Genomic DNA, 10,432 nt, shown 5'->3' on the forward strand with positions numbered 1-10,432 from the left:
GCGGAGTATGGTTAGTCATTCATGCCACAGTGGTGCCGAAACCCAGGAGGTGGAATGGCGGAACTATGACTGGGACAGTCAGTGGCGCTGGCCCGAATGGTGGCCACGGCCACGCAGCGGGAGCAGGTGGTGGTGTTTCGCCGCCAGGGGGAACAGCTGCAGTGGTCCTGCACGTATCTAGTTGACTGTGAGCCTCGGCTCACTTCCTCGCCTGCTGCGCATCCGCTGCCTGCACAGTCTGTCCCCAGATCCCGCTGGACACAAAGTCGATTGCCGCTGGACACACGGTCGGCCCCCCGATCCAACCCTTCCCTGCCGCTGGTCCATGGGGTCGGGGACACCAATGGTCGTATCCTGATTTCCTCTCCCGTTCGCGGCAAGGGGGAATAGGGCTAGGCCAGAAGGCCGTGGGGGTATGTGGCATGACTGCAGGTGAGGCTGACACACCAGAGTTCCATCAGCTCATCACACTTACCCAGTATAAAACTTGCCGGGACCTGAGGTTGTGGTTGATGTTGTTGTTGTGTGTGGGATGCAGCTGAAAAGCTGCAGCCATGTGTTAGAGGAAAAGCAACCGGAATAAAAAGGTTAAAAGAACAAACTATGTGGTCTAGTCAAGTCCGCCATTCATGCCACAACAATTTATATATTTTTACTATGTTCATTAATTTTTAAAAAAATTTCCACATCTAGTTTTAAATCTTTATTAGGTCTTAGCCAATGAACATTTCATGTACAACTCAGCTTATTAAAAGGAAGACAATTTTGGTTATACTGGAGTTAACCCGTTATTGCTCTTCCGAATAGTCCCACATTTATGTGCCAGTTATATTCATATTATTATCCTGATTATAAGGAGTTTTAAAACATTTAAGTCTTCCTCTCTGATTGTCTGGCAAGTGTCCAGGAAAATCATACAACATAAGCAGAGCAAAAGTACTGATTTACATTTCTTTAGTCACTGGTAAAATCAGTTTCAGAGTAAATAACTGGCATGATAAACCGGGAGATTACATCACCTCTAATTTATGAAATATGCATCATAGTTCATAAATGTAATAGATTTTGACACTCACTCGAACTTTGTGCCAGTTCTATGTGCATTTAAATGTGAAAAGAGGGTATTTTGGATTGTACCAGACAGTCTATATAAGGAGCCAAGCTGCTGTACTGGAATACCTCAGATCAGCATAGCTTCTTTTCCCAGTCAGCAACATTGTAAACATTGTGACAGTGCTCATTATAGCAAACTGGAGTAGAACAATCAGAAAAGCTATGGGATGTTTCAGAACAACAGCAGCTTGAACTCTGAGGTTCTGTAAGGTTCACTGTGCTGTGGATTATTTCCTCTTATACATTAATCTATTTCATCAATTTTATTTTGGGACAGTGTAGAGATTTGTGAGACCAAAAGCAGAATGGAGAAAGAGGTGACACAACAGAATTTAAATCATGTGTTTTGTTCTGTCTTTTCAGGGAACTGAAACCTGCAGTTCCTCTTTTGGCCACTTGAGACTAAAAAGGAAAATCAATCCCCATAATCGCCCATTTAGCAATTAAATCACCTTGTTAACAATTTATTAGAAACCTACTCATTTGTTGTTAAGGCTTAGTTAGGGGCTGGTAGTTTTCATCAGCGTGTGTGCTGACACAGGTAACTGCAGGTGATAGCTATCTGCTGTATGTTTCACCTCTGCTAATTTGAGTCTCTAAGATGGACTCCATAACATAGTCCTCTTGATTATGTTTGTGCCTTTTAGAACAACAGAATAATCTGAGAAATTATATTATCTGCTGTGAGATACAAACCATTCAAGTTTATGTAGCATTTTAATAGTTTATTAGTACTAATTAGCAAATAGCTGTGTCTGTAAATGTCAAACATACATGGAGGCATGGGGTTAAGAAAGCTTGCTAGCCTTCCCTGGTAGTTTAACACTCCACTCCCTTGTCTAAATACTTCTTTAGAAGAAAAAAACTGTATGGCAGCGGCCAGAAATGCTCATGCTGAGTTTTCATAGTTTGAGTCCACAAACTACTGGGTGACATCAAAGTGGCTAGAAGCATCTTTTACACAGTCTGTGGAGGATACAGCCAAGAAAGTCCATTTTTTCATTTAATGTTTGCATTAAACCTTTTACAGCATGCGTCTGAAATATTGCACCGGTCAGTAAAATCCCAATGTATTATATCATACACAATATGAAGTGTGGTTCCAAACAAATCCAGGTCTGAGCATGCTGAAGTGGTATTACACACTCCCTGTGTAACCTGTGAGATCTGAAAGACAGATGAGATAACCCTTCTCTCTGTGCCAAGAGCTACAATTTTTCCTCATCTTCCCCCGAAACCCTTCTCTTTCTCCTGCACAGGTTATAGCCTTATAATATGAGTCATTGTTTACAAATCCACTGACCCTTAACGTTTGAGATCTATCTAAATTCTGACTATGTGAGACGCGACCTCTGTAAAGCTCTCTGTAAATGCAAACAAATCCTATACATTTATCATACCTGATGATGAGTAGTTTTGCTGACAGTTCAAAAACAGTCAGAAAAAAAACAGGTTTGTTAAAAAGCTGTTCTACCACCATAATAGCTTTAATTCTCCTTAGCATTGAGTGTCCAGGTCGTCTGGAAGCCCCATTCTTCATTACGACTGAGGAAGAGATTATCTTCATGTGCTCACCCTGTGGACTGAGGCTAGTTATCAAAGACGAGTCCTATCAGGATACAAGTGTTTCCTCACATTTTAAAGGTGATCATTCAGAACAACGTGATGTGCCGGGTCTTACCCTGTAAAATAAGATGGACTAAAAATATGGACTGACACTAAGACATGAAAATGCACCCCAAAGCATACAGGCCTGAATGCTTGACCCTAATATTGAGGGGATCAAGTGGTGAGTTTTGTTCTCTTTGTGCGTGTCACTCGCTTCCTCAGCTGCTGATGACTCACTTGACCGTATCAGTATTTTTCCACACATCTCTGTAGAACATTGTCTGTGGTTTTTGCACCACAGGGTCTCCAAATCCACGTTTTTATAATAAGGGGTTGACAGACTACATCTGTATCACGCATTATTATAATTTTTAATTAGAGTTCTTAATTCAACAGTCTGATTACAGCCTGCAGATTTTCTCAGGTACCTGAGGAAGCTGCTGTTTTGTGCATCATAAGCATTAGAGTCAGCATATATGCGCTGCTGATTACGACTTCCTACCTATTTATTGATGTCTTTTCAGTAGATCTGGATGCAGATGTCGCTTAGTCACTGTTCCCACTGAGGCACTGGCCAAGGGAACAGTCTGTGATTAAAGCTCCTGCCATCTGTGCCCTGACAAATGAGCCTTCTTTCAAAGTCACTGAGATGATTTCCTCCTGTTATCAGGATGAACTGGGCCCACTCAGTTGGCCAAAGTGATGACTGGAGTCAAATGTTTAATTGTACCTTGCATCAGAAACAATTGTGTTTCACCTTGTTTTATTTCAGGGGTTCATTAATTTGACACTTTTTTTTTGTATAGATACAATTTTTATTTTGAATGTACATTGCTGCAGTATCACACCCATGTATATGTACATATACATATACACATATGTCTTTTGACAAATGCTGAATGATGCATTCTGTGCTGCGTCTTTAAGTGCAGAATAGCTTCAGACTTATAACCAGTGTATCCAGGACCTCAGTGTGCAAAATGATGGTCTGATATTGCACTATACTGTAGCACCACCTTGTGCTTGAAATAAGTGTGTTTCAAGAAACTCAAAATTTAATTCCTTAGTATGAACTTAAACACTGCAGGTTGTTATGATTGCATATTCACCTATGGAATACCTCTGCATTTTCTCTCTGAAACATTTGCAAACTTACGTGAAAGTAAGTCCAGAATTCTTGAAGGACAATCCAAAGATCTTCTTTAAATGGTGGCTGCTTTTTGTCCTGCTTTGTGTCAAGATGATCCCACATGACATCAATAACCCTGAGAGCTAATTATTTTACTAATAACTCTATGGATATCACCTTGTTCTTCCAAAAATACTACTTTATGCTTGTCAAAGGTCACATCATTCACTGCAGCTAAAGGAAAACAAGCAACAACTCATTCCCTTCAGTGGGATTCGGGGTCAAATTTAGGAACAGGGGGAATACACCTAAAGTCTGCTTTCTGCTTCAGTTTATCCTCACAGCATCAAGTAAAGACCAAAGAATGTTAGAATGTTAACATAACACTTTAAATACCTCACTTGCACACACTGAAGAGGGAGGCGTTCACTCATGTAATATTTCAATTATTTATTCTGAAAAATGGTTCAAAAAGCATGTTAAGGAAGTGAATGTGACCAGTTAAGAAAGAGTGGGGAGAGGATGAGGTCACACAGTTTAAGAATAAATGTAGAGCTGTAAAAATGGCAAACTGCATGACCAAAGAAAGCAGACACATTCATTCATTCAGAATGGGTTTGTGAGGCACTCTGTGGGGCAATGCTAAGTGTAACAACACAAATTTAACAAAAAAACACTTAGTTTAATCTTAGGAAATTATAATAAGCTAACAGCTAAAATTTGAAAAACATAACTGAAAACATATTGAAACAATGATGTGTACTTAAAAGGCTAAGTATATGGCATTGTCTTTTATTTTTGTATTTGCTAAATATTGATGCATAGGTTTAGTGAGTATTCTGGGATGTCTATGACTACGTATCAATTCTATTTGCAACATGCTGTCCTTGTATGTTATAAAGTTCTTGCTATACATATACTGCTTGTGTTTCCAATTGTAGTGGAAAAAGAAGATAGTATACAAACCAGTGGAAAGTTTCAATTAGCCCCATTGTTCTTCTGTGATTTAATCAGATAGTGGTGACATGATATCGCTTCAGTTAGCTGATATGAAGTTGTACAGTGATCAGTAGCTGCTCTGATTACTCTCCAACATTCTTTGTCTTTTTAGATCATTGACTGCTGTGGTCCTGTATCTTGTCCATGCTGTTTCTCTTTAACGAACATTAGGCAAGCCTTGTCCTAGTTTATTTGTATAGCACAATTCAACAACAAGGTGATTCAAAGTGCTTTACAGAGACATTAGAAACAAGAACAAATAAAAAGCATGATTTAAAATTGATTAAGCCTTGTCCTTAATTAATCTCAGTGGCTAGAGTGGATCATGGGACTTTAAACCCACTGGCTGCACCCATTGATCACAAAGAAGAAAGACTCTTGAAAAGATGATTATATCTCAGCTAACATGCTCCATTGTACAGTCTGGTGAGTATTTGACTTGTTGCCTGATAGATGAGCATGACTTAAATAAGGAGTTGGGGTCAGTGGTTATATTTACTTTTTACAGGAGGAGGAGCTGTGTGTGCGACAGTAGCAGGATATAAAATGTGACCTCTCCTCTGCACATCTCTTCTAGAAGCCTGAGTGTGACAGTGTGTACCACCATGAAGACCTGCGTGCTGTTATCACTGCTGCTGGCGTTGGGTTGTGTGACCATCAATGGTGCACCAGTGGAGCGTGGTGGCATGGAGCCAGGTTCGTGTGAAGACGCATCAACAAAAGCAGCTGCTGAGCTGGCTCTTACCAAAATCAACCAGGACAGGAAGGAGGGCTACATCTTCAGCCTGCACCGCCTGTCCAACGCACACATAAAGAGACATGTAAGCAATGCTGCTGCTTGCAGTATCAAACCAGTTCAGTTCATTGCATTTCTGTTTGTTTACTGGAGCACTTTTAGTTTTCAGTACAATCCAGACATTTAAAGGGTTGTGATTGAAAAGCGTTTGGCTGAAATCTGGAGACAGAGCAGCAACAGTTACAGCACAATTGCACAGAAAGATGGTCAGAAAGGAACTATTAGACCTGCAACACTAAAAAACTAGTGTTTGTATTTTGCAAGGGGTCAAGCTTACAAATCAGGAGATTTCACAGATCTCGGGAAGTAAAACCAGAAACTGTTGTTAAATTCTGTTAAGGTTTTAATGACTGTAAATGTTTGTGTTTTTGACAAAACTGTATGTGTGCGTGTTACAGGGAGATAACGGTGTGGTCTCCTACCTGACTCTGGATGTCGTGGAGACCAAATGCAGCGTTCTCAGCAAGAAGGACTGGAAGAGCTGTGAGACTCGTCCCACTGCAAACATGCCGGTTAGAAAAGACACACACCCTGCAAGTGCATGTACTCACACTGTTCTGCTCAAGGCTTTCTTGAGTAGTTGTTATAATAAAATTGTTTTTATTATATTTTTATTTTCTTAATCGATAAGCAGTGGTTTATAAACTGTAAAATGCCTTGTTGGCAGAGGTATGAAAATGCGCAGGAAAATCTGACGTGCATGGCAAACTTCACCGACGATATTTAGGGAGGAATAAACACACATCAGCCTTCGGCCATTTTGATGAACGCATACGCCCCCTAGAGCGCACTAACTTTATTACCATCACACAAATGTAAACCACACATCAAACACAAATGAACCATTTGACTGTCTCCATAATTGAGAGCATTTTCTCTTCTTATGTCAACATGCCTTAAGAGAATTTTCAAAGACGTAAATAAAGGTCTTATATTCTACAGGAGTAGAAAGTACAGTGAAATATATATTTCTGTTTGCAGGTATATGGACAGTGCAAAGCTGCTATCTTCATCAACAAGGTGCACAGAGTGGAGCGTCTCTACAAATACAGCTGTGTTATCAGACCAGGTATGAAAATTACCGCATCTCTTTGTTTCACCTATTTCCAATTTTCCTTGCAAAACATTAAGAAATGATGTGTAGGGCAACACTTGGCACTACATGTCAAAATCTGGGACAGCGCTTTTTTTGCACACCACAAAATGTATGAAAATTTGAAGACAATTTTTGTTCTGCTCAGTTCCTGCAGCTAGAGTACATGAGATGTGTCCTGACTGCCCAACTTTAATTCACCACGACAATAACAACGTTCAGAAGACTGTGTCCCACTCTCTGGAAAAGTTCAACAAGGAAAGCGGACTCGCCAATCGTTTTGCTCTCCTCAAAATCTGCCGTGCTGCAGCAGGGGTAAGCTTACCATACCTCCAAAAGGAACATCAGCACATGTGACATAATGTATCCTGTCATCTTAACTTCCATAACACACAGTGTCAAGGCTGAGAATATTGTGACTGAATTTCTGACACCAGAGATTAGTTGAAATCACACAAAAATATCCTTCTTAGAGGTTAATCTAAAATATTTATCAATAAATGACTAAATACTGGCTTTCCATCAAACCTCATGGGCCTACTTTTCATGTTCAACAGTTTTTATTCCCACCACTCTAGATTACTTAATAATTCCTCTGCAAATGATTTTCTCAATTAAACATTTGTTTATTTGTGTGTTCAGATGGCCATGAGTATGTATTACAATGTGGAATTCAGCATCCAGGAGACCATCTGCCCCAACAGCGCAGAAGCAACAGCTGAGAAGTGCCCCCTCATGAACTGCGAGTTCGCCGTGAGTCAAGATAAACACTTCACAACTTTTTTATTTTATCTGAACTGAATTTCTTAAATGAGAAATTTTGATCAAACTGCTTGATGAAATTACTCCACTGTGGCTTCTCCAATCAGGGGGCTATCAGTTTTTATCACTACAAGCAAAGTCCTCTGTTTACAGTCAAGCCTCGAGCAAGGATGTGTTCTAGCTTTATATTACTGGCTAGTTTACGTCAGCAGGAGATTATTCCTAGATTCAGTTTTTCTAATTTTTAAACCTTAGTAAAATGGGCGTTCCTCTCTGCTCTTTGTTCCTCTTTTTCTCTCCTCAGCACAAGGGCTTCTGTAAGGCATCCCTCTACCACTCCCCCACTAATGATGAAATCATCGACGTAGAGTGTGAGATCTATGAGCCTGAGGTAAGTCTTATCAGGATACGATCTCTGTATTTTTTTTAACATCTTTCAATAGCACAGAAAACATACAGGATTGAGTCTAAAATTTAAATTTATTAGAATAAAACCTTTGAAACTTTTGTCTCCCTCTTGAACAAATATTTGATCTTGAACAAATGAACACAAACTGTTGACTCTAATTAGGAAAAACTACAAAACAGGGAATTTGTGTTTGTCCTAGCTGTTGGTTGCTTCCTTTATTGGACAGCAAGTCTTCCTCTGTATGTCAAGTTTTATTTTGATTTTTTATCTTTGATGTCAAACACTTTTTTTTCTTTCCTAATGTTCATCATACTTCTACATACAACCTGTAAACTGTGATACCACAGGAACCAGAAGGATTTCTCCGTTGCTTAGTTAGTGGCAGGTTTTACTTTGAAACAATGGTGCTTGGTAGGATGGTGAAAAGCAGGATCCAGCTAGTCAACCTTACACAGTGTCATCTTTACAGTCGTAACATTTAAAGTAAAAGTTGATATCTTGTTTGTGCTCTAGACTGTTTCAAGCTCTAACATTACAAAATCGGATGATACAGCTAAATTCTCACCAGGGCAATCAAAATATCATTGAATGATTCGATTTAATTTCCTTTCATTTTATTTATACAACACCAATTCAAAACAACAGTGACCTCGAGGTGCTTTATGTTGTAAAGACCCTATGATAATAAAAAAAAAAGCAACTCCAACAATCACCAACAATTAAAATATAGGAGTTTTTCCAAATTAATACTGTAAAGAAAAATGAAACTAGTGGTAAAAGTTCACTTGACTTTTAATGAGAAATGCAGTGATTAGCTTTCATCCGGTAGTTGCTATAGATCGTGATCAAATCATAGAATCCTTATGGGGCCATTAGCAGAAGTTCAGATTGTAATTCTTCCATTTTGACTTAATTTTTTTTTTAAATACCTTTTTCTTAAACATGTGTAAGACAGCTTCATTTTCTGGTCACCATTAAATTTGCTCCCATCTGAAGGAGGTCAGATTTTGTAAGCACTTATTCACAGGGCCACTGGATTTTGCTTTACTGTAATGTACCGTGTACTCTTTATCTCTTCTCCAGGCTGCTGAGAGAGAGAAGACGCTCCACCTGCTGGGCGGAGAGACTGACCACAGCCACAATGACACACACTCACACAGCCACGACCAAGACCAAACACACGACCACGTACACGATCACACCAAGAGCCACTCTCATCATGACCAAACCCACAAGCATGCTGACAACCACGATCACCACCACACACATGACCATGCCACAGGCAGCACACACAGGCACGCTCATGACCACTCCCATGACCACAGTCACAGCCACGATCACGTGCACACTCATCACGACAAAGCACACAACCACAGCAGTGACTTTCCCAACCAACACCACGACTACAAGCACGCTGAAGGTGTGCACACCCATGAACATGACCACGAGCTGGCTCTGGACCACGATCACAAGCATGGTCACCTGCATGAACACGAGCACCACCACCATCACCATGAGCACGAACATGAGAACACACCCCACGACCACCCAGAAGGCATGGTGACAATGCTGCCAGCTCTGGGCCAGCCTGTGACCTTGCCTTCCTTCCCTGATGTCCCTGCTGGTGGCCCTGAGCTCGGAGTCACTCTCCCACTTAAACCCGACCCCCAGATTCCTGGAGAAATGGAACCTGCTATCGAGCCCTTCCCAACCTCAGTCTCAGACCAGTGTCCTGTCCCAAAGGCAGGACGTGACCTGGTGGAGAAACTCTTTGCTGAGGACGCTTTTTTTATGCTTGCTGTATAACATGGCCTATGGAACTGTTTTAGATGTACACAATGACTCAAGTGTAACAAAGAATGGAAAACTATATGATATATGATACATTTGCAATAAAAACATTCACAGTCATTGTAACACATCACTTCTCACGTGTCTAGCTTCTTATCCTAAGCATCAAAAATGAATGCCTAACCCTAAACCCTTGGCCTAAACCTAATTGTAACGGGAATGACGTACCTGACCACGTAGTTCACTCGTTTAACACACTTTATTCCCGTTTGCTGCTCTCTGAACACTCAGCTGCAGCATTTCAGCTACAGTCACACACAACAACAACAACCAAAACTCCTGGTCCAGGCCTGTTTAATAGTGGAGATATGATGAGCTGATCGAGCTCAGCTTTGTCCGCCTCCCCCACAGCTGCGCCATGACCCACGCCCTGCCACACTAACCATAACCTAATCCGGTCTTTAAATCTGACACCATTAGCCGTTTCCGGATCCAACTTCCACTTCAGGTCCCAAAGTCAAACGAACACTGTGGCATCACTGGGGGTTAAAAATGTTCTAAATCTCTTGATCTTTAATAAAATGATCGGTATTGCTGCTTTACCAGGTGTAAAAAGTACAGCTCTGCTATCACATCCGACATAAATGAAGACAGAAAACTAAACAGCAGTGACTTTTCTAGTGTTACTGAACTTGGACTAGCTGGTATATAATGATGTGCTACGTGGAGGCT

At 40.7% G+C, this 10,432-nt stretch overlaps 1 protein-coding gene across 1 annotated transcript; it reads left to right on the top strand.

The window, feature by feature from the left end:
* The first annotated feature begins 756 nt into the window (after nt 1-756).
* On the top strand, nt 757-9,759 carry fetub (fetuin B). The gene is made up of 8 exons (XM_040046372.1): nt 757-803; nt 5,454-5,670; nt 6,044-6,157; nt 6,627-6,714; nt 6,887-7,053; nt 7,381-7,491; nt 7,805-7,891; nt 8,993-9,759. The coding sequence occupies exons 2-8, from the start codon at nt 5,455-5,457 to the stop codon at nt 9,713-9,715; spliced, it is 1,506 nt and encodes a 501-aa protein (XP_039902306.1). The 5' UTR covers nt 757-803; nt 5,454; the 3' UTR covers nt 9,716-9,759.
* The last annotated feature ends 673 nt before the right edge of the window (nt 9,760-10,432 follow it).

The sequence above is a fragment of the Simochromis diagramma genome, unplaced genomic scaffold, assembly GCF_900408965.1.
Source record: "Simochromis diagramma unplaced genomic scaffold, fSimDia1.1 OVJJ01000553.1, whole genome shotgun sequence".
In the NCBI taxonomy this organism is placed as follows: domain Eukaryota; kingdom Metazoa; phylum Chordata; class Actinopteri; order Cichliformes; family Cichlidae; genus Simochromis; species Simochromis diagramma.